The sequence below is a fragment of the Rhodamnia argentea genome, chromosome 9, assembly GCF_020921035.1.
Source record: "Rhodamnia argentea isolate NSW1041297 chromosome 9, ASM2092103v1, whole genome shotgun sequence".
NCBI classification, from domain to species: domain Eukaryota; kingdom Viridiplantae; phylum Streptophyta; class Magnoliopsida; order Myrtales; family Myrtaceae; genus Rhodamnia; species Rhodamnia argentea.
The window spans coordinates 2852040-2875966 of NC_063158.1; the positions used below are offsets into that span (position 1 = coordinate 2852040).

Genomic DNA, 23927 nt, shown 5'->3' on the forward strand with positions numbered 1-23927 from the left:
AATGGACTTATTTTCTATATAAATATAAAGATAGGTGCATTGAAAGTACTAAAATTTGTCACGAAAATAAAATTGAGTTCTAAAATTTACATAAAGTGCATTTAAATCCTAAAACTTATCAAATTTTTGCAATCAAGTCGTTCCGTTAACTCTGTCCAACGTGACTAACTGGAAATATTGACATGGCTTTTTTAATATTTTCTCTCTCCTTCATAGATGCTATTGGTAAATCTTAACATACACGTAGCTCAATCTAAATATCAATAATGTGTGCAATGTACGGGAGAATTTTTCTTTAGGTAGAATACCATTCAAGTATATGTATATAGGGAGTCGCTACTCCGACACACCGTCAAGATCGTCGATTATTTTGGATCACACGATTTTTCAATCAATGAATGTTTTATACAAAACACGCAATCGTATTGTGTGAATCTACGATTGAGATTGCACCGTCCCCGATAGTATTGTGAGGGAAGCATTTCTCATGTAGAAACATTATACTCGTGGAAACATTTATTTATGTGTGAAATACAATCTTATACATTCAATCAAACACATTAATTATGTGTGCGATTTATAGGAGAATCTTATATGGATAGACTACCATTTTGGTATACGGGACATATACACTCATAAGCCAAATTCTCCTGGGCTCTTCTTTTAGTCCTCCAAATAACTACGTGAGATAAGTGTGGAAATCATCCTAAAATTTGTTATCCATATATTTACAATCCTCACATTCAAAACCCATATTCTATATCGCCCCAGGCTAAAAAGGCTCATTCGCCCTCATACACATCCAAAATCTACATCCAACCCCCTCTCCCTCTCTCCCCATCTCTTCCCCTTGTCCCTTCTTATTTGGCCCAACTCTACGCATATGGCCACCAAATGTTAATAGATCACGCTTGCCAAAGTTGGATTAGCTGCTTAATGCTTTGATAAAAGGTACAAATACACTTCAAATTGATACAAATAATACGAATTTAAAAAAAAACACGCAAAAAGATGCTGGCTCGAATTTCTTCCACAGCTAATCACCTAGTTTTTATTTCTTCAAAAAGTGCATAATATGTTCGGATCGATCTAATCCGTGCTCATAAGACAACTCGTTAATCTTATTAGCAAACTGTAATCACATTGCTTATAGATACATACATATAAAACGACACACAACATAAGAACTAGTTCTCGAGGAAGTCACGACTTGCAACATTGAACATTGCTCTTCTCGACTCTCTCTCTCTACTTCATAGATATTCAACATCGTTATTTATTTGAGTTATATTTTCTCCTTTTGTCCACAGATTTAGCCAAAGCCCTTTCATTCTGAGCTCTCGCTTCCAAACATCTCCAAGGGAAAGTAAGACGACCCACCCGGGCAGAACACAACGCGATAATCGGTGGACCCGCCGGGACAAGTGAACGTGCTGGTGGGATCATCTTGAGGGTAGCTATAAGCATCGGGGCACTTGTTCTTGAAATACTTCGAGTAAGGCGTCGGACCACACTTGCCCTTGGTGCAACAGTACTCGTCAGACTTGAACACCGTGCACGGGTTGTTGCACCCACCGGGGGCCTTCAATTTGTCAGGGCACTGGCCGTTGACGTTGCTGTCGCACTTGATCGATCTACACTTGTCTTGCGACGACGGCTTGGTGGGGCTAAATTCGATGGGGATGTTGAACCCATCGACGAGGGAGATGTCGAAGAAGTCTTTGTTGCCGAACTGGTTCAGCGCGTACTCCGCCAGGGTGTTGGGGGGCACGCCCCATCCTTTGCACTCTAGGACGCCCCCGCAGTCGCCCGTCTGGCAATGGCCCCGGCCACTAGCATCGAAGTTGCAGTTGGTGCGTCCCCAGATCCGGGCCATTTTGGTGCCCTGGGGAACGTTGAGGGTCCACGTCTGGCCATGGTCGAGGCGGCGGCCGCCACCTGGGGAGGCGCCCGCCCAGACGGTGTAGGGGCAGTCGTTGCGGACGGTGAAGGTGGTGGAGTGGGAAGGTGTGAAGAAGAGGCCTAGGAGGAGGAGGACTGAGAGGAGGGTGAGAGACATCTTCTGGTGGGACATGTTAGCTCTAGTGGGTGCTGTGATTGAAGATGGGTGGTGCTTTTTTCTAGAACGGATTACTAAGGGGGGCTTATATAGAGAATATTGCTAGCATGCTTTAATGATAGATCCTATAAAGGCTAAACGAAAGTGGGTTTTTTGGCCTTACGTAAATGAAGGCAGGTGTCCATTATTTCATAAAGTAGAGGCGGCTACGTGATGGCTTTGGCATCTTCATCTTGATAAAAGATCGAGTCAGATAGATCGCTTTTTGACAAGGAACAGTGGATTTGGATGGCATACCTCAAGCTGGTTTGTCGAAGGATAATGACCTTATTATAATAGGATTAAAATATTTACTAAAGTCTGTTTTCGTTTTATTTGTGGATGTCACTTAACTGGGTAAGTCTTTTTCCTCATAAAAGGACCGCACTTACTGCGTGTCATCCGGATAAGCCTTCAATTTGTTTATGTCTCCGAGAAATTGTTGATGCGATCGGCAATTGCTTTTAAGACATACTGGTATGATTTCTCTTGCACTATCGCATGCGTGGAGTCCACATGAGAATAATATATGTGTGGATAAGGACAGTCCATGGTAACGAGGGGATGCAATTTGGTCCTGTCAGGATATTCCAGGCATCAAACTAGCAAAGTATGTCAAGATTTATTTAAAAAGCATTGGTATATTAAGTGATGCGGCAAATCATTTTTATACTTTGCATTTCGTCAGTTTGTTTTGATATCCGCTTATAGACTACCAAGTACCCGGCCCGTCGGTGCAGCAATACTCGTTGGTCTTGAGCACCATGCACGGGTTGTTGCACCCACTTGAGACCTTCAACTCCGCCAGGCACTGGCCGCTGATGTTGGTCGCGCACCTAATAAGTCCATCGGGATGTTGAACCCATCAACGAGCGAAATGTCCAAAAAGTCCAGATTGTTGGGTTGGTTCAGGGCGAATGCCAGGGTGTTGGGCGGGCTTCCCTAGCCCTGGCAATCCAAAAGCTAGTTACAGTCACCGGTCTCGCACCGACCTTGCCTATTGGCGTCGGGGTTACAATTGGTCCGGCCCCATATGGGTCATGGTCGTGCCTTGGGCCACTGTTAGGGGCCACGTCTCGCCGGGGTCGAGCTGAGGCCCGCCACCAGGCAATGCGGCAGCCCAAACGGTGTACGTGCATTGGTTGACAATGTCAAAAGTAGCTGCATGTGTGGATGTGAGGAAGAGGGTCAACAAAAGCGATAAGGTTAGGGACGTAGGCGTGCGGATGGAGCTCACCTTGGTTCTTGAACACTTGACCGTGGCACGAGCGTTTAAAAATCGTTTGAAGAATGGGACCCTCCTCATGTAGCTCTACTTGGTGATTATTTCAATTCGCGAAGAGGAGTTTACATAGATTAAGGAGACAGCGATTTGGCGTAAGGAATGGGGAAAATTGACGGTTATTTGCTAGTCAATTTTCATATAAATTTATAAGAAGATTTTTTTTTTTATTGAAAGTTTTCTAAGAAGTTGAACGATTCAAATGTGGGACAAAACACGAGCCAATCAATATATTTACTTGTCTTTTGAGTGACAACGTAACGCATCCCGATGAAAAAATTGATTATCATTAGTTAATTACAAAAGATTAAATGATCTTGAATCGAATTCATTATGGAATTCAAGATATAACTTTTAAAAATGCTATAGATATGACCTTTTTAAAGTTAGAAGAAAGAATGGCTCAATTTCATTTTCTTCAATGACACAATTATAATATATTTCTATCGCTGTCAAGATGCCTTGGCTATGAAATGGTAGACACGCGGACGTAAAAGGTTTAAAGACAAATTTAACCATTTGGATAATATATCCAAATGAATTCCTTCGTGATTAAAAGGAAAGGAAATTCATACCACTCCAACAAACAAAGTAAATAGCACTAGTAATAACAAGTAAAAAGATCTCGAGTCATAGGATAATTACATGTTAAAACCTACCTTCATCTCATAGGTTAAATTTTTGTTAAAACAGTTGATAGTGATCCTATAAAATTTGACATGATATCATAGAAGGAAGTCTGAGTTCAAATCTTTTTGGGCCCCTACATCCCCAATTAAATATTTTAAAACCTGAGTAAGCGTGAGGGGAGTGATAGAATAATTAAACATAAAAACACCTTCTTCATTTAATAGTTTTAGCATTTAGAATAGTTGATAATGCTCCCGTAAAATTTGATAAAAGAGAAGCTTCTCTCATATTGACTTTTCAGTGGTGATATTTTCTGTTTTTTGGTCCCTTTTTTTGGTGATGATTGTCGAGCACTTTATTAATAGAATCTAGAAACCAGTAATCACGCGGCATCAATCTTGTTCGTCTGATCTTTTGACAAATCCGTCCAATTTGATCCCGGCAAATTTGCCTTGGTTTTACTCGCGGCACCCTTGTCTTTCCTTTTCCTAATGAAACGATCGCTGAGAAAAATTTAATATTCCTCGCATTCATTCTATGGATATAGTATCGAGTATACTTCACATCAACAAGTTGACAACAACGCCATATTAATTATTAGACCCATCAAACTAGTGACCTGATCCAAATAGACCCATTTTAACCCATTTGTGATTAGAAATCTAATGACACAAACCCGAGATGATCCATACCCAATCCGATTTATATTCCTAAAATAGTTCCACATTTAATCTAATCTAGGAAAACTCATACTCAAATTGAAGTGAAAATGTGGAATGAGTAAGTGCGAGATTGAATGAGAGAGAGAGAAGATAAAAAGAGTCGTAGTTATGTGTTGAGCATAAGTAAGTTGCAAACCCATTTACAACCTATTTAACACTCGTATTATTTTTAAACATATTTGCAACACACTTATTGAATATAACTAACTCATATGAGAACTCAACCCATCATAATGGGTTAAGAAATGAGTTGATAATCCAATTTGATAGGTATTTGAATTATCTATCTTTCTTAGGAATAATTTGTCAAAATTTCGAACGGATTTTGTTAACCCAAATAAAGATTATTTGTTATTTTCAACACACCATCCCTCTCAAGTCATGTGTAATCAATATATTGAAAATTGAAAAAAAAAACACTCCTTATTAAATGTGATAAACAAGGGAAAAGTGTTGTATCTAGCAATATCACCTAGAAGGGGGTGAATAAGTGATTCTAAACAGTTTTGAAACTTAATGCCGAATTTAGACAAGTTCAAAACACAAATTGAAAGAGTTTAGATATTAGTTCAGAAAATCACATGCAGAGATCAAAATACAAGAAAGAAAGTTTAGAGTAAGTGATAATTGCACTCAATGTTTATAGTGGTTCGGCTTAACAAGCTTACGTCCACTCTCTCACACCGATAACCAATTGGCTAGATTCCACTATATGAATCGATGAAATGCTACAAGAGATATCACTTTCAATCACTCTTACAAAACCTCTCAAAGATAAAATTTATAGCTCTTGAGAACAAGTATGTGACTCTGAACAACTTAAGTACTTCGGAATTGTAAGTTCTAATCTCTCTTGGCCGATCACCATGAATCTTCCTTTTATACTCATTTACCCCCAAACTAACCGTTGGACGGGTCCTTAAAGGATTGCTCTTCAATCATTAGTTGGACATCATCAATCATGATTGAATGAGATTGTATCTGGGAAGATATAGTAGCCGTCAGAATAGAGTCCGAGCTCTTCATATTCAGTCACCCATACAACTAAATCCTTAGTTTTCATAAGTAGAATTAATTCAAATCTTCAATAAAACTTATTCTTGGAAGGTAATATCCAATCGAAGATATTCTCCTAATCTGATTGGAAAATAATCTTGCCAATCAAAGATTACCGACTTCCATAAATAATTCTGTCAAACCAGAAACTTGCCAAACGTGGGTCTTCGGAATTTGTATGAGAGATATTGCAGAATCTAAACATCATTCAGAAGCGGTCTTCTGAAGTAGAGACTCTTTGAATCTGAACAGAGTTGAACAGTGAGTCTGAGCTCCAATAAAATCCTTACAAACGTGTCACATAAATCTTTTCAAGATCAAGCCTTTAGAGATAGTATCATCCTTCATCTTAATACAAGATTTTAGCTATCTCAAAAGCAAATACATGACAACTCCACTTTGAGTCTAAATGCTAGATTAGGAACAATATAAGCTTTTATTCCCTTGCTCATTCCTGCAATATAAAGAATACTTGCATTAAGCAGATTATTTACTAATAAGGATAGTTTTGTTAGAATCAAAATATTAATAATGAAGGTTTTCTAAAAAAAAAAAGTCTCAAAAAAGTCTCAAACCTATTGCATTGGAGCTAATTTAATTATAAACCTTTTTTTATTACCAATTTAATCCTCAACCTTCTTTTGTATTTATGCCAATTAAATACATCGGGCCAATTTTGGCAAGAATTTGCTGACGTGGATGTCGGTTGTCTTATGTGGCACGGCTAGCGGCGACGGTATATATATATTTTTTTAATATTCTACTATATTTTTAATTTTCTTTTGTGTACACTTTTCTTTTAATTGAGGGTCGTTGACCCTCACGGGGCCGGCCTGGGGGAGCGCATCATGGCCTCGCAGGGCCCAAGTGAGGGTATTGCCACCCTCGCCTAGACAAGACGAAGGTCGTGGCACCCTCGACCGGCCAAATCCGGATGAGTCGCCGGACCTGGTCAAGGGCTCGTGACCCTCGTGGACCATAGCAAGGGTCCGCGAGCCCTTGCCTAGCTGCCGGCGAGGGCCACAATGGCCCCACCCAATGTCGGGGAGAGTCGTCGGTGCTCGGTTGAGGCCGACAATGGTCGGCCAACGACCCTCGCCAGCCCTCAATCAAAAGAATAGAAAAATACATAAAAGAAAGAGGAAAAAATAAAAATAAAAAAAATGTAAAATGTAAAAAGAAATGTCCACATCGGCGACGATCGTGCCTCGTGAAACGACCGGCGTCCACATTAGTTATTTCCCGCTAAAATTAACCCGATAGACTCAAATGGCGTAAATTCAAAAGGTTTAAAATTAGATTGGTAATAATAAATGTTTATGATTGAATTAACATCAATGTAATAAATTTAGGATTTTTTTGATACTTTTTCCGATAAACAAGTGCCCAACTGAGCACACTCGTTGACAAAACATGTACTAGAATACCCATAGGATCTGCGCAGCCACATGAATCATAGATGTACTCACTCCTCCCATAAATTGTTTTGATTGTCTAGTGTTCTAGGAAAAAAGTGTTTCCAAAGCAATTATTAAATAATCAAATACGGAAGTGTTACGATATGCACAATCACCGCCCGTTGATTTTTATAACAAAAATTAGGCTTCTTTTTATTTTATTTTAATAAGGTCGGTTCCTCTTCTTGCACCTTCTAGAGAACAGACACATAAGAAAGCAGACATCATCACGTCGAGACCTTTGTTTAGTCAAATCAAGACTAGATCAAAACTCGCAGATGTAATGGAACTCCTTGGAGAAACATCTGATTAACTTTCGGTCAAGCACGTAAAATTCGATTCCCCCGCTAATCGCGGCGTTTAGGTCGGGTTTCCAACATGTTTTAGTCTTCAGCCTCCCTTAGTCCCTGCAAATTTTTAGGTTGGCATTGAATTGACTTTCATCAAAATAGATTCAATTTCTTTTCTCTTTTTCAGAAACTCCTCCAAAGAAAAATCATACACAGATCACTAATTACAGAAACAATATGTGGGGGCCAAATCACAATAAAAACACAATTGCTGATCGGATCTGGAGGTGAAGTCTGTCTTTGGTACAAGCTCAAAAGTGGGGGCCATGGGTTCTAGCTAGGGGCGAGCGATTTCAGGTTCCTTATAGGTTCCACCTAAAACCTAGAACCTACCTTTCGGAATAGGTCCTTCATTTTTGGAACCCGGAACTTACCTATCATATCTTGAAACCTAGAACCTACCCTCTCACAGGCTCTACGATCGGTTTCGTGGTACCCAAGAACTTCCTAATTTCGTTTCTTTTCTTTTCTTTTTTTCATTTTTAGTTAAGCAAAATGAGAATAAATGCTACAACATCTAAGGGGAAGTAGATGGGAGCGATTGTAGGTTCCGTACATGTTATATTTAGAACTTGAAGCCAACCTTTTGGAACAGGTTCCTCATTTTTTTAAACCCGAAACCTAAAAATTTATTTGGCTCCATATTATACACTCGTCATTGGACGCAATAGAATATTATAGGATCGTGCAAAAATATATACCAAGAAAAATACAACAATTTATTTCGAGATCCAGGTTCCAAGTTCCAAGTTCCAAGTATAGAACCTGGAACCTACCCGTTAGAACATGTTTCTTAATTTTTGCAACTTGAAACCTACCATACATACCTTGAAACTTGAAACAGGACCGATTCTCACATGTTCCGGTTCTAAGTTCTTAGTTCTATCTTGGAACCATGCTTACTCATAGTTCTAGGGTCTATCTAAGTTCCACTTGAACGTGAAATCTGCCTTGAATAACATGAAACCTAGAACCTACCTTGTCACAGGTCTTAGGGCCGGTTCCGGGTTCTACTCAGGTTCCACCTACATTCTCAATTGAACGATTGTAGTTAATCTTTATATATAATGACCATCATTCATTGCTACAATTTATTGACCACAACTTATATTGTAAACACACAAAGAATATAAAATATTAACAAAGTAAAAGTCTTAATCACGGATATCGCTGAAAATGAAAGCTCGAACAAGTATTTTCATATTACACAATTATCATCGAATGTTATGGAATACCGTAGGATCGCACGAAGAGATAAAGGAAAAAAAGATACAAAGACTTGCATATATTTGAATTCCCGTGTGAAAATGTCCAATCTTAGTCTAGTCCTATAGCATTAACATTGCTCAAAATTTCTCATGTGGAAAAAGTGGTAAAGTCCGTGCATTACGAAGGAATTTTGAGCGAATGTTCATCTTTCCCTTTGTTGGACGACATTGACTAAGTCTTGTGGATTTTATGTGCTTGGCGAATATTCCTATTTTTCTTTCCATCACGAATCACTACTTTATTTGTGCTCTCATTGTCTTTTATCGGTTGATTTGTGGCGCTAGTAAGTCATGACATGGAAGTTCAAATAGCACTCCAGCACTCTAGATGCAATCAAGAAATGTCAACATACACTCTTTATTCAATATAAATATACAGTAGCAAAATTTTTCTTAAGAATTATCTCGAAAAAGTCACACATGATACTCGGATATGTAATCGATTCATTATTCTCGTTACAAAGAGTATTTCCTTTTGGACTGTCTACACATTTGGCTTCCCATTTGGATTTGTACTTGCCTCATTCAATACTATTAGTTTTGTCCAACGGAAGGAAAATATTAGTTCTTACGACATTAGTTTTTTTTTTTGTTGCAAATTAGCAATTTTGAGAATTCTAACATTTTCTGCAGCTTCTTATTATTTGCAAGGGATAGACCATGCTTCTTGCAAGTAGCATTTTTCCGGTACTCTCCACTCTGCTTGCTTCCACCTAGAATTTGTGCTTGTCTCATTCAATACCATGATTTTTTCCTTTTTGACAAAAAAAAAAATTTTTAATGAGTTTCAATGTTGCAAAATAACCATTATTTGAATATTCTAACATTTTCTATAAACTTTCCTATAAAGTATTTTCTTAGATTATTTTTACTATTTTCTCAAAATATTGTGATGATATCATTGATCACATAAATATATGTATATGTCTTATAGCACTAATAATTAGGAATTTTTTAACTGTCTCAGAGTCCCCCGTATTTTAGATTATGTCATATGAACTAAAAATTTCTTCTTCGTTTTGTTAAAAAAATAGAGATTTATACGAAATAGGATGTAAGTGGCAGTAAAACCCCCACCCGGCCACCGACATTCTCAGCCCCGTCCTCTCCCCGTGCCCCCTTCTCTGCCTGTGCAAGCCCGCTCGAGGTTTACTTTGGTGCGGCCATGCGAGCTCAGCCTGAGCTTGCTGGGCAGTATCCATGAGGCCCTGAGAGCTCGACCTCCAAGTCGCAAGGGTCACAGTTGGGCGAGATCTCTATTGCAAAGCTCAGGCATGGCAGCCAAATGTTGGGGCTTTTTTCCAAACCAGGTGGAAAAAACAATATAATTACCAAATCAGGTGTTGACTTTTTTTATTTACCGGATCAGGTGTCGCTCGGCGATCATAATGCCGAGCGGCAGTCATATCGCTGGTGGGTGGCCGGCTCCCCCGCTCGACACTTATAGTGCCGAGCGGATCGCCGGTCGGCGGTGATGGTGCCGAGCGGCAGTCCACGCCGCCCTTCGCGAAATTATCAAACCATAAATAATTAAATATTTGGATTCGTTCAATGGTATAAACAGGACTTGTATTATAGAGTGAATGATTAGGAAATAATTTATCTGACACATGAAAGCGGTGAAGGTTGGGGAAGAAAAAGGTATCGTCTAAATGGTCAATAGGTTTTCATTTTACAAATGGTGGGCGAATTAGATTGTAAAATGTACAACACTACACCCCTATCATTTTCATATTGTCTATAATTGGATTGACTTCGCATGGCATACGCTAATTTCATTTGATCCAAATGGATGAGTTGTTGGAAGAGTATGTATTAATCATAATTAAGTAGGCAAATTGGGTTGATCACGAAATCGATATCAATTATTCAGTACATTGTAATTAAGAAGGTGCAAATGAATTGGAGTTTTAAGTGTCGAGCATACGGGACCTCAAACACCTAGCCGGTTCTTTATAAGCTAAGTACTTAACGATTTATTGTTTTCATCCATCCTTTTGTCCTGAAGCCTCGTCGAAAGACGGAGACTTTCTGGTGCTTTTTATCCTCAGCAGACCCTACAGAACACATGAACAGACGAGAAGATTAAAACTACGAATATTAGGGGTAATTACGACCAGCCATGTAAAAGAGTATTGTAATGTAAAGATAGCATGAAGATGAAACTTAACAACTGGTGTTCATTGATTAACTGGCGGTCTTTTGCTCGAATTACAATCCAAATACTTATAGCTACTAGCGGCAGTTAACAATGGCTATAACAAAAAGCAAATAACGTCCCGTTAAGCAACATATAAGCCAAAAATGGTGAAAATTGTCGAAAAGGTCATAAACCTATCATGGTTTATTCGATTGAGTCTTAAATCTTTTAATTGTGCCAATTGAGTCATAAATATTTTTCACTTTTTATCAATTAAGTCATTATCAATTTTGGCAGGAAAACGTTAACGTGGATGTCAACCATCCTATGTGGCAAAATTGGTATTGATGTAAATAATTTCTAATAGTGTTTTAATATTTTGTAGATTTTTTAATTAATTTTTATGTTTTGTTTTCTTTTTCCCTTTTTTCTTCACTTTTCCTTCTTCACTTTTTTTTCTTTTTTTCTTCTTTTTCTTATTTTTATCTTTTCCTTTTTCTCGTTGCGAGATCAAGCGATGGTCGCTCTCACTCGATTTGGCGAGGGCTGCCTCGCTAGGTTGCGTAGGCATCCCTCGCTCGAGGTCGATGAGGATGGCCCTCGCCTGAGGTTGACGACCTTCGCCGGTCATTAGTGAGGCCCGAATGGCAGGCATAGGGAAAAATGAAAAAGAAAAAAGTAAAGAAGGAAAAGAGAAAAAAGCAAATAAAAAATAAAATTCCAAAAAAGTTAAAATATTATTAAAATTTATCCAAGCCATCGCCGACCATGCCACGTAAGATAATCAGTTTTTACGTTGGCAATTTCTGACCAAAATTGATTGGATAGACCCAATTGGTAAAACTTGAAAAAGTTTATAAATTAATTGGCACACTTAAAAGCTTGAGGCTAAATTGACAAAAATTGTAGTACATTTAGAAATTTTTTGACGATTTTCCCGCCAAAAAGGAAAATAGATAAGCAGTGTATAATTTTTTTTTGGTTGTATGAACTAATTCAAAAGCTCAAAATTCAATTCAAATTAACCTGAGCAAACCTTATTTGTGGGACGCGTCTTTGCACGTGGTACCGTCATTAATTAGTGCCTGGCATTAAGAACTTTATATTTAATTTTCGTTGATGCATTAACTATAATCCCATATGATCCTGCTTTCATTTGCCTTGGTTGGAAATTATAGCTCAGTCATCGCTGCGAATAGTTGACGGAAAATGCCATTACCCTTGGCTTGGGTGGCCCTAAACAATGTTGCACATAGGCAGGCCTCGTAGACCTAGGATGAGAGTTGTGCATGCCCTTGCCGCCGCAAACAACCCCTTTTTTTTTTGGATACTAATTGGATTTTGCAAGGGCATCTACTGGCCTAATATCGTCAATAATTTGCAATAATACGTTTGGAAAAAGATGCAAATCCCTAATCTCTCATTTTGACAGGCGCAAAAAGGCAACTGAAAAAAATAGATCGGCCAAACTCGAAGCAAGACAATGAAATGACTTATTCAAGAACTAGAAGTGGACGGGGGTGAAGAATGGAAGAAAGCAGAAAATGCTGAAGCCACGTATTAATTTTCACCGAAAATTTTTTGGCGGAGGTACCAAAGTGATCCTTTAGTCTCCGACTTAGTACTAAAGTAATCCGTTTGAAATTTTTGGCATTGAAGTAATCTGCGTACACAACTATTGACACTAAAAGTGTACTTTTGCCGGGGTAAAAGTGAACATGAAATTTGGTTGTTGGAAAATTAAGCGGGGAGAAACGTAGAAAAGTAGCTTCTCCAATAATCATATGATCTTCTTGAATAGTCATATGATTTTCTTGAATGGAGATTAGTGTTTTAAAATTGCTCCATCTAATGCTTTTCTTCCACCATCCCCTTTTGATGCACAGGGTTTACGGTTTTGGTGGTAGAACATTTTAAGGTTTTAGTGATGAACAAAAAAATTACGTTTTTGTGTTACCATGGGCACCGTTTCCATGATTTTCTATTTTGTTTTTGGTGTTTTCTTCAAATAAATAAAAATGGATACGTGTGGAAACACGACATATAATTGCATAAGATATACAAAAACACGAAATCTTCATAATAGATAAAAAGTTAATTGCTCCTTACCAAAAAATAAAAATAAAAAGTTAATTGCAATTACATGTACTAATTATGTGTCTTCCTACATGACCTCCTGTTCGCAATGAGGTTGTCTCGTTGATTAGGAGGCCTAGTGTATGACGAGAACGAGGGTCCGATCAAGTAGGATGTCTCGTGATGAACGCATATCTTGTGAAAATATGCATATTCGTAGGAGGGACTGGATAAGAATGAGAGAAATCGGGTCCATATTCGAAGGAGAACTAGCGGGCGGATGTTGATCATCAAATGTTGCCGGGTGAACCCTGCATCAAAATGCTGGTTGAACCCGGAGTGAACTCGGGCGAAATCCGTGTATGATATTCCATAGAATACGGGCGACATCATCATATGTATGAGCCGAGGATTTCTCCGTGTCGGGTGAATCTGGGGTCATCCTCCTCGTGGCGCACGGGTTTGTAGTTTTGGTTTGAGGTGCTAGCATCATTGTTAGCCGCGCTTCATTTGGGCATATAATATTGCCTAGCTATGTCCGACTTCTTCCCAAGCCTTAGGAGATGGACCCACCGAATCCATGATATGTACGATTTCGCCGTTACCCTAGTAATAATATGAAAATTAATGAAGTTATCAATATATCAATTATTTATGTTACTTAAAAATAAGTAGTGAAACAAATTGAAATTAAAATGCCGAACCGTTGAACCCATTGCTCGCTAATCCACTTCCTTGTATGTCGCGGAACCACTCCATATTCGAAATGAAAGTGGAGTGTTTGTTTCCCTACACTATACGTTGGGCTTATTGCTTATTCTCCCATCGTCCTAGGTGGCGTGTTATCAAGACCATGCAAGCCACTATGATCGTGAGGATTCCTAGGTATTGGGCCGCAACCATTGCCAAGTACGGCTGGATAGTGCCACCAACTATCAGGGTGGATGAGTGGGACATTCGCCCTCCAATAGTTTTATCCGTGAAAGCGATATCGGTAGATCTTCTTCAATTTGTCATACGGCTCCCAAATAATCTTTATCATAATGAAATATATCAAATTACACCAAAGCTAAATTTAAAGATTAACATTATATTGAACGACTTGTTGCTATCATTACTACATCATCGGTCCCCATTCGATAAAATTGGTAGCGCGGATGTGTCGGTGCGTGGGGGGTCGGTTGTGGTTCGCCCTCGACTCAGTGAAACATAAAACTTTAGATTTCATGTACTATACACTGCAAAAAATTAATGGCCGAAATGAAAAAGGCATACTGACTCCGAAGGTGCATCGGGAAAGGAGCAGTGGAGTCGGACGGGGGAGACACATTTGAAACGCTCCCACGCCCAATGGTATGTAGGGCCCCCATTTGGGTTTCTGCATAGCTCCCGATACAACCATGCTAGTTGCTGAACCCCAACATCTTGTGTAGGGGCCTCGATGTTCGCGATAGTGGGAGAAATAGCAAACTAACCGGCACTGATTTGTCGCGAAAATATATCCTCAATTAGGCGGAGAACGAATGCCTTAGCATGATATAGAGGGTGACCTCATCGGCATCTTGGAAGATGATGAAGTTTTCACTCAACATCTTAAATTTATTTGTGTGTGTTAAGTTGGCGAGCACTGCGTTGATCCGAGTGCTCCAATTCCGTCGAGGGCCGCGCAGTCCTCGATAGGAAGCCCCGTAATATCGCAATGTCTGGGCGTGATTGTAACTTCCCTTCGGCATATGAAAGGTATGGGTCTCGGCCTCCTGCTCGACCAATGCTGTAATCAAATGTCAATCAAGCGGGACAAACCACATTTTATGAACAGTAAAATCCCGATCTTGGATAATGGACTATTCGCGGATCAAGTTCACCTACGTGTTGCGCCGCTCTCGACATCTAAGAACTGCGGTTGCGGTATTCGCAAAATTGTCATCAACTATTAGTGACTACTTTCTAATGTCGTGACAAATGAGTTAACATGCTAATTCAATTACCTCGTGTCCCATAAAGCTTGTGATTTGTGTCGGTCCACTAAGTAGTGAATCATTCTCGAATGTGCTCCTCTGCCATTTCAACATTGTGAAGAATGCTAAAATTTCGTAATTAGTAATCGAGGAAGAGCAAGAATCGAAAAAAATATAGTCGATGATGAGAAATGAGAGCGTTGCCTTTACTTAAAAGGGGTGGGACCTTGCATCGCCGTGAAGGCGCCGAGAGGCCCCCAGGCTGAGTACCATTATTGGCGCTGCACTCTGTGGGGGGCGCCTCCTCCATATTGCGGCGCCATTTTGCAAGATTAAGGGCGGGGGCAACCCATCCCTAGGGCTGCGCGCCCTAGGGGGCCCTACCTCTGGCGTGTGGGAGGTCTGCCGCGTGGGGGGGTGCCCTCCTATGTTTGTAGAGTAGGGGGGTGCCTCCACCTTTTTGAACGTATTATGGCGTTATTGCGTCCTACCTCCTAAAGGGTCGCGGCCCCTAATGTGTTGCGGCGCCATTATTTGGCTGAAGCACCTTCACGGGTGCTACCTCTCTTCGGTGTTTAAAGCACGGCTAAAGCTCCCTCTCTCCTCTGCATTCTGGATCACTCTTGGCTTTCCTCTCTCGTGTTCCAACTCTGACTTCCTCTATTTACACTAAAACCCTCTCGTTGCTGGCTCAAAATTATTGCCCTCTGTTGTTTAAGTGTATATTACGTGTGTGTTTTATATATTTTTATTAATATCTACGTCATATTGAAATTAATTTTGAAATTTTTTCCCAGTTGTGATTTCGTGCAAGCCAATGTTGTTGCTCGATGCATTGTCTTGGCGGTTAAGAAATATTCATTGGACGTGTCTCCATCGATATTTCGAGGTTAATTTTGTTGTACCTATTTTTGTTTGTAAGTATAGATTTATTTTTTGGGTTGTTATTTATACGTGAAATAATTACAATATTTAAAATTCATTGAATTTTAATTTTGTAAACATTTCTTTGGGATGTTTATGGCTATAGAAGGATGTTTATTTCATTTGATATATTGATTGTTGTAATATTTGTAAAATGTAGCCACCAAATAATTTATAATTTTTTAATGGCGTCTACATGTTGCGATTTTGCATTGGGGAGGTAAAATAGTGCAAAAGATTATGGGTGATTACGAAGACGGAGAATCCACGGTTCGCGTTTGCAAACATATGGACATTAGATGCATTACGTGCTACGATTGGAGAGCGCGTTGAATATTTTGGTACATTCTAGCATCATCTATAGATACCCAAATGTCACACAAGGGTTTGTCGTGTATGATATAATGGATGTGTGTGATGATAATATTGTTCGGATGATATAGCAATTTGCCAATCAGACTGCTGGAAAGGGGTTTGTAGTGTTTTATGTCATTGTAGATGAACACGGGTGATACATGATTACCATACGGGGGAAGGGTCCAATGTTTGTGAAGAAGAAGAAGAACAAGAAGGAGCAGAACAAGAAGAACAAGAACAAGAAGGACAAGATGATGTGCGTAATCGGCCGGGTGAGTCCGATGATAATAACGATAATAATGATAATGATGGTGATAATGATGATAATGACCATGATAAGGTTAGCGATGAAGCGATGATAGTTGGATGGGCTGGTGATGATGTGTTGAACCTTACAATATGGAGAGTTACTATAACACGCAGTATAGTAACCTCATTCGGCCATTGGTACATCCACCGCCCTATTCGGAGAACGACTTTGATATGATGCAAGACGATACAGAGCAAAGCCGGGCGGTACGGTATTTGATCCGTGAAAGAATTTGTTGTTGGGCGATTTTTCCATCACGTGATGCGGTACTTCAAAGAGTACTCAATGAGAAGAAATCATAGGTTTTGCTATGATACCACGAAGAAGAGAGAATATGTCATCAAGTGTGGTATGAATGGACCATGTGGAGGCTCGCGCGATCACAAAAGTGGGTGGCATGTTTTGGAAAATAAGTAAGTATAATGGCCCACATACATGCAGATATACATGCATCTGGGATCATCCGTACCTCGATCAAATGTACATATGCGGCTTTATCCAACAAATGGTCTCGCAACCGGATATCAAAATCAAGGCGATCATGGCGGGATTCAAGACAAGTTGAACTTCCAACCTACATTGTAAAATATGGAAGGCCAAACAAATGGCGATTGCCAAGAATTTGGAGGATGGGATGAATCATATGGTAGGTTGAGGAGGTACATGAACGCAATGATGAAGAGAATCCGGGTTCTCATTTGTGATCGAGGATGCATGGTTGAGGATGAGAGCTGCACGGTTTTCCACCGCATGTTTTGGACTTTGCAAACAATTGAAGGTTTCAAAGTTGTCGACTGTTATATTTGTCTACGGTACTTTCTTGTTGGAAAATACCGAGGAACGCTCTTTGTGCGGCCTCATTTGATGGGAATAATCATAATTTTCCATTGGCATTTTTTGTGGTTGATAGGGAAATGTTGACAACGGCGGTGGTTTATGAATATTTGGGAGATATGTCACTAGAAGGGATGATATTTGTGTCATATCATATAGACATGTCGGGATTCAACAAGCAATGACAGTGGCGTCCTCATGCCCACCATAGATATTGCATTCTTCATATTGAACTACAAAAATATTTCAAAAATGCCGACGGGATAAAACATGTTCAAATGGCGGGTAACGTTAATTTTCATGAATTCCAAACTCAAAACTTTTAAAAATTTTACTATAATGTACGTGATTTTTTTACGCGAATCAACGATGGAAGTTCGATTTCATCATGAGCCGAATTAGGGAGGTCGATCAACCCTGGTGAATGGTGTGATCGATTCCAAGGGAGAAATGGACAAAGGCTTATGATGGAGGGAAGAGATATGGGTCGATGACCACAAATTTGGTTGAATCGTGTCGTTCGTGGTTTGCCAATAACAGCTATGGTGGAAAGATATTCTACCGGTTGTCTCATTATTTTTGACACGAGGAGAACGATGTACACGATGGGAAGGCCAACCAATGGCAATTTACGCAAATTGCGGGTGAAACGCTCCACAAAAATAGCGAAAAGGCAAAGAGGCATCGGGTAAGATGTTTCGACTGAAGAGGGATTTCGGAGTGGCGCGCGTGATAGAACCGATGCGGGAGCAACAAATACAAAGTGCATCTACACGGCGAACATGCGCATGTGAGAAATCTGAAAGTTGAAAATTCCTTGTTCCCGCGTAATTGCGGTATGCCAACTACATGCAATTGATTATCTGGGTTCATAGATGAATGCTATACGTTGGACAAAACCCTGTGCTATCGGTACATGTTTCATCCGTTAGGGCATCATGACTACGGGATAAAGCTAATGAGTTGCCATTAGTTCCGGATCCAAGGCGTATTAGGAAGAAAGGAAGGCCTCGTGCATCTCGGATACGTAATGAGATGGTGGAGAACCCCGAGCGTAGCGATTTGCGTAACCATTGCACGATCTGGAAATCGGGGCACAGGCAAACATGTGGCGATCGGCCGGATTAGATGGTTGTGTAATTATGTAGAATAGTTTGATGACACTTTTGTCTTGTTATAATACCGTTCAACGATCATATTTTTTACGTTCATTTTTTAGTTGATTTTTATATTACATGTGTAATTTTTTTGTAACATTACGATATCTCAATTGGCGATATTTCATCATTTATTGTTCGATATCCACTTTACATACTTGAAGAGGTGTTGTCGTAATTCGTGCGAATCTTAAATTAATTTGGCGACAAAGGTATAATTACACGGGGGGGCCTTTTACGGAAGTTGCGGGCCCATTGCTTGCAACTCCGTAAAACGAAAATAGGGGGAGAGAGAGAGAGAGAGAGAGAGAGAGAGAGATTCCCAAGTCAATAATGCTGTTTCCTTATCTCGGCGTGATCACATGTCGGAAATGATGCAAGCTACATTGGAGCTAAAATGCTCGTGCTCGTTTCCCAATGAACTTCTTCTCAAAAGATATCAAAAAACAAATGATCAAAGTACGGAAAAAGATAAAATCCTGTGATGACTTATGCGGTTCTTGCGTGTCGAATGAGAGCATAAATTGCTTAGGAAAAAAACGATCGAAAATTGGGAAAGAGGGAGAAATAGCTAAGTGAATTGGACATGGTTTCTGGCTTTTGGATGGCGGAAGAGAGTCAAAAGATACCAAAAAATTCCCAACTCCTTCCTTCTTGGTCTTGATGTCCATTGTTAATTGCAACGTATTATCTCTTACTTAATTAATGTACGGTTAATAGTTTGCTACTTTGTGCACATATAATTAGTACATGTAATTGCACACATATACGGTGGAGTAGCCTTCCCACCTCGTATGGAGCCAAAATCTTGGGCATCATGGACATTTCAAATGCAAAAGAGAAGAATTCAAACGATTAATGAAACCCGTGAATGGCGCGCGCGCCCGCCGCGCGACGCAACATAAGCTACGTGCACACGATAGGGTATAGGGAGGCCCTCATGGTGCGTAGTGCCATTATTGGCCGCAGCGTCTTGTTTGGAGGAGGCCCCCATACAACAAATGAAAAGAACGTTCTCTTTCCTTTTGTGTTTAGTAGTTCATATATCATATAGTCCTTGTCTTCTCTCTTTCTTTTGTCGTGGGCAATAATGACTCGCATTTTCCGTCATTTGGGGAGGCCCCCATACAACAAATGAAAAAAACGTTCTCTTTCTTTTTGTCGTTTAGTAGTTCATATATCATATAGTCCTACTTGTCTTCTCTTTTTTTGTGTGAGTGCCAATAATGACTCTGCATTTTCGTCTTTGGGGAGGCCCCGGGCGGTCATTTGGGGAGGTCCCCCCGGGCGCGGGGAGATGAGGGGTGCTGCGGGGGTTGGCGTGGTCGGCCAGCGGGCCCGCCTGCCGCACCGCGGGAGGGGGCCTCCCTAAATGCGCAAATGCGAGCCGCGGTCGGGGGGGGTCCTCAAATGTCGCAAAATAAATTGGACGGGAAGGAAGTCAATTTCGAGCTCAAAAACAAAGTTAGTCAGTCATTTTTCTCGTTCTTAAGAGTTCGGTTTGAAGCTCAAAACGGTTAGTTCATTTTTCTCGTTCTTTGGAGCCGTGAAAGAAACGAAGGAGAAGATGGTTTCTCTCGTCCAACAAGACCGAGCCGCCCGGTAGTTGGGTCCCCCCTCCCCGCCGGCGGGACGGGATTTGGCGTAATCCGGCGAAGGAAGTGGTATGCATACTGCGGCCGTCCTAGACTTTTGCGCTAATTTTCGTAAGGTTCCTCATTATGTGTTTTCATAACCATCACAATTTTGGTTTCCATTTTGTGAGAATTAGCTTGATCGATTTTAAGGCCGTACATTTTTAAATGCCTAAAATCTAAATAAGGTTTGGCGTCTACCCGATTTTATGTTCGTGCGGCGATTGTCGCCTCCAATGCGGAGATCGGTTTTGAAGAGACTTTATATATTGTAATGTTTGTAAGGAATCGCTGTCTAAGTTTTCCTTACACCCTCTACAATTACATCATATAATGATACATATGCGCTCGTGTGCATGCATGCAAGACAATGCTCGGTTAAAAATTTTGATCGGTCTCATTTTTTTTTTTCGCTTTGCCTAGAGACCGTAGTTTTCCATGGGGACTTTCTTTGGTTTGCGAGGATTGTCAACCCGAGATTGGAAAGCCCGACACCAATGGGGAGGCTTTACTCCCAAAGGCGGAATAAGAAGAAGAGGAGGACTAAGAACCGAAGTGGACGAGGGTGAAGAATGGAAGAAAGAAGAAAATGCTCAAGCCATGAGCATAAAAGGGATGAGGAAAGAGACGACCTCAATAGCCCCAAATCATTATTGTCTATCCACCCGGAACTTTTCTTGTCCCGCTTTCATACATTCCAACCATCAATGAAAGCATTTCTCTAACAACATCTATTTTGCTCTACCCACCCTACGCTTTCTAATCAATTTTGGGTGAGAAGAAGGGCGGTTTCTGCGGTCGCTAATCTCCTCAAGATTCTTCCTAAAACGTAGCAATCATCGTATTGAATCCATCTTATATCGCTCTACACCCGATCTGTTGTTTAATACGAGATTACTCCAATCCACGTAAGCTAGAGAATGACTTGAACCCTAATGAGCCTTAGGGTCTAGTAAAAAGTCAACATCGGCTCGCAAAATTTGCCTCTTTCCAAATACTAAAAGAACTTGATCAACCCCCCAAAATAAAAAAGACGGCCTTAATGTCCTTTCAATGTTAATTAATCTCTTTAATATCATGTACATTGAACTTTTGTTTGTTCAAAGCCATGTTTTTTTGTCACTTATGCAAGAAGCAACTTGGGTAACTATTGATTGACAAAATATTATTAAAATAAAATAAAAATTTGCAAATTGCATGTTAAGAACCTATTCTTTGAATAGCCGAAGAGGCATCTTAGTTTCGGGCCATCTTTGATTTTGGACATAGTAAAGCCAATCTTCTTGATGACCTTTTTTTTCTTTTTCTTTTCTTTTCGGCTAATCCTTTGCTTGATTTCTCGGAGGCCCGTGCAAGTGATGACGGTCTCATTCGACAAGAGAATGCCTTTTTTTTTTTTTCCGGCCCTCCTCATTCAAACATGAGGCACGAATATCATGTGCTTTGGCGTGATATGTCGCTACATATACATACATAATTAAAAAATTCTCGCGATGGGAAATCGCTATGCCCTTAATCCACGGGTTGTTAAATCAACCGTTGCTTGTGAGACTTCTTACTTTGTGCGTGATTTTTTTTGTTCGGATGAATTCAAGCTTGCCTAGCTAAGACTTTGCTTCCTAAGATTAGTCAATTGCACGTGATTTTCGTAGACCTAGCCCTTTGGAGTGCGAGGATACCCCGACCAAGTCCAAATGCATGCACATACGAAATTACCTTTTGCCCTTTAGCTTCCATCATTACATATCAACCCAAGCTCACTTGTGGGAATGACCCCATTTTGTCTTTTTACTCTCGAATCAGTCCTTCTCGGAAATTTACTCTATATCTTCATGTAATTAGGTGATCAACAATTAAATGGGCGAATCAAATTTAGATGGAAAATTTTTTTGGGCAAATTTACATGGAAAGTTAATCAATGCAAATTATCTCATATTTTAAATGAAAATAAAAATTAATTAAAATTGGCGGATGGGAGCGGCCGCGCTCATGTCATGGTGGCGCCGCGCCCCGCTCGGCACTATAAGTGCCGGTCGGCAGCCGTTCGGCGTTAATAGTGCGGGGGCAGCCTTCCGGTCGACCGGCAGTGGGAGTGTCGGTCCGGGTGCCGTTCGGCACTATGTTTCCCGAACGACACCTGATTTGGTAAATAAAAAAAGTCAACACTTGATTTGGTAATTAGTTTGTTTTTTCCACCTGGTTTGGAAAAAAGCCCCAGATGTTGACCTGGCCTTGGGCGATGGCCTCCCGAGGAGAGAAGGCGGTGTGCACGGTGGAGAGGCAGTGCTGGTTGTATGGGTGCGAGCTTGTTAGGTGGGTGTTTTGAGAGAAGAGAGAGGGCATTTGATATGAAGAATATAAAGTCGAGAATAACATTTTTATTTTCTACGAACAATAGTCTCTTTTATCCAAGTGTCGGCCTCCGCTCTACACGCTCTCGATTCGAACATCCCAAGAAGAAAAGAATTGGCGAGATATCCATAGACAACACAAAGAAAAGGAAATACTAAAAAAACATATGAATTGCTGATTAAGAGCGTATATAGGATGTTCATTTATTCAACTCCTTAACTTTTGGTTCTTGCCTCAGCTGCATGCATGGAGGAGCCTGAGGCAATACACTCGTGCAAGTACAGTAGCTCAAACTAACTTGAGCAACATTATTTAGACATAAGTCTCCTATCTAGTATTCCTTACGATTCCACTCTTACTTCATGGGCAGAACACAACCCTATAGTTGGTTCCACCAGGGCAGGTGAAAGTGCTGGTCTGATCATCCTTAGGGTAACTGTAAGCATCAGGGCACCTATCCTTGAAGAACTTGGAGAAGTTCGTAGGCGAGCAGCTTCCTGAGTTGCAGCAATACTGGTCGGTCTTGAACACGGTGCAGGGGTTGTTGCAGCCGCCGGGCGCCTTCAGCTGGGCGGGGCACTGGCCGTTGATGTCGGCCGTGCACTTGATCCCACGGGTGCACCCATTGGAGGTCGGGCTGAAGTCCATGGGGACATTGAACCCGTCGACCAGGGAGATGTCAAAGAAGTCCTTGCCGCCGAACTGGTTCAGCGCATACTCGGCCAGGGTGTTCGGTGGCTGGCCGAAGGAGCTGCACTGGAGGACGCCGCCGCAATCGCCGGTCTGGCACTTACCCTTCCCGGCCCCATCGAACTGGCAGTTGGTCCGGGCCCAGACGCGGGCTTGTTTCGTGCCCGGGCTCACGTTCAGGGACCAGGACTGGCCTCGGTCGAGCCGCCGGCCACCTCCCGGGACCGCCGCAGCCCAGACCGTGTAGGGGCAGTTGTTCCTGATGTCAAATGTGGCGGCATTGGTGCAAGTGAGGAAGAGGGAGAGCAAGAGGAAGGAGGAAATGCAGATGGCATGGAAGCGAGCCATGCTTGGGGTTTGCTCAGAATATAGGGTTTTGGTGTGATTTCCTCTGTGTGATAGTACTTGGTGTAGTGTCTTGGTGAGTAACGAAGAAATGCATGAGGGTTTATATAGGGACAGGAGCAGCTACCGTGCGGTGGAGAGAGCCCAACGGGTGTTTCCACATGATTAGCCGGTTGAATATTTGACGGGGTTTGATAATATTATCCTTGGCTTGGCTCGAAGACAAGTCAAAGAACGAAGATAAAGCCTCCACGATGCAACAGAGACTTATCTGTAACCAGTCAACG

The 23927-nt window shown here is 40.9% G+C and overlaps 2 protein-coding genes and 1 pseudogene across 2 annotated transcripts; all 3 read right to left on the reverse strand.

Annotated features, from left to right (window-relative positions):
- Nucleotides 1–1103: 1103 nt before the first annotated feature.
- LOC115756123 (osmotin-like protein TPM-1) lies at nucleotides 1104–2133 on the reverse strand. The gene has a single exon (XM_030695809.2). It carries the CDS (start codon nucleotides 2072–2074, stop codon nucleotides 1328–1330), a length of 747 nt encoding a protein of 248 aa, XP_030551669.2. The 5' UTR covers nucleotides 2075–2133; the 3' UTR covers nucleotides 1104–1327.
- A 677-nt stretch (nucleotides 2134–2810) lies between these two features.
- Nucleotides 2811–7949, reverse strand: LOC115756108 (annotated as a pseudogene).
- A 14827-nt stretch (nucleotides 7950–22776) lies between these two features.
- Nucleotides 22777–23723, reverse strand: LOC115730175 (thaumatin-like protein). The gene has a single exon (XM_030660769.2). The coding sequence runs from the start codon at nucleotides 23641–23643 to the stop codon at nucleotides 22966–22968; it is 678 nt and encodes a 225-aa protein (XP_030516629.1). The 5' UTR covers nucleotides 23644–23723; the 3' UTR covers nucleotides 22777–22965.
- Nucleotides 23724–23927: the final 204 nt, after the last annotated feature.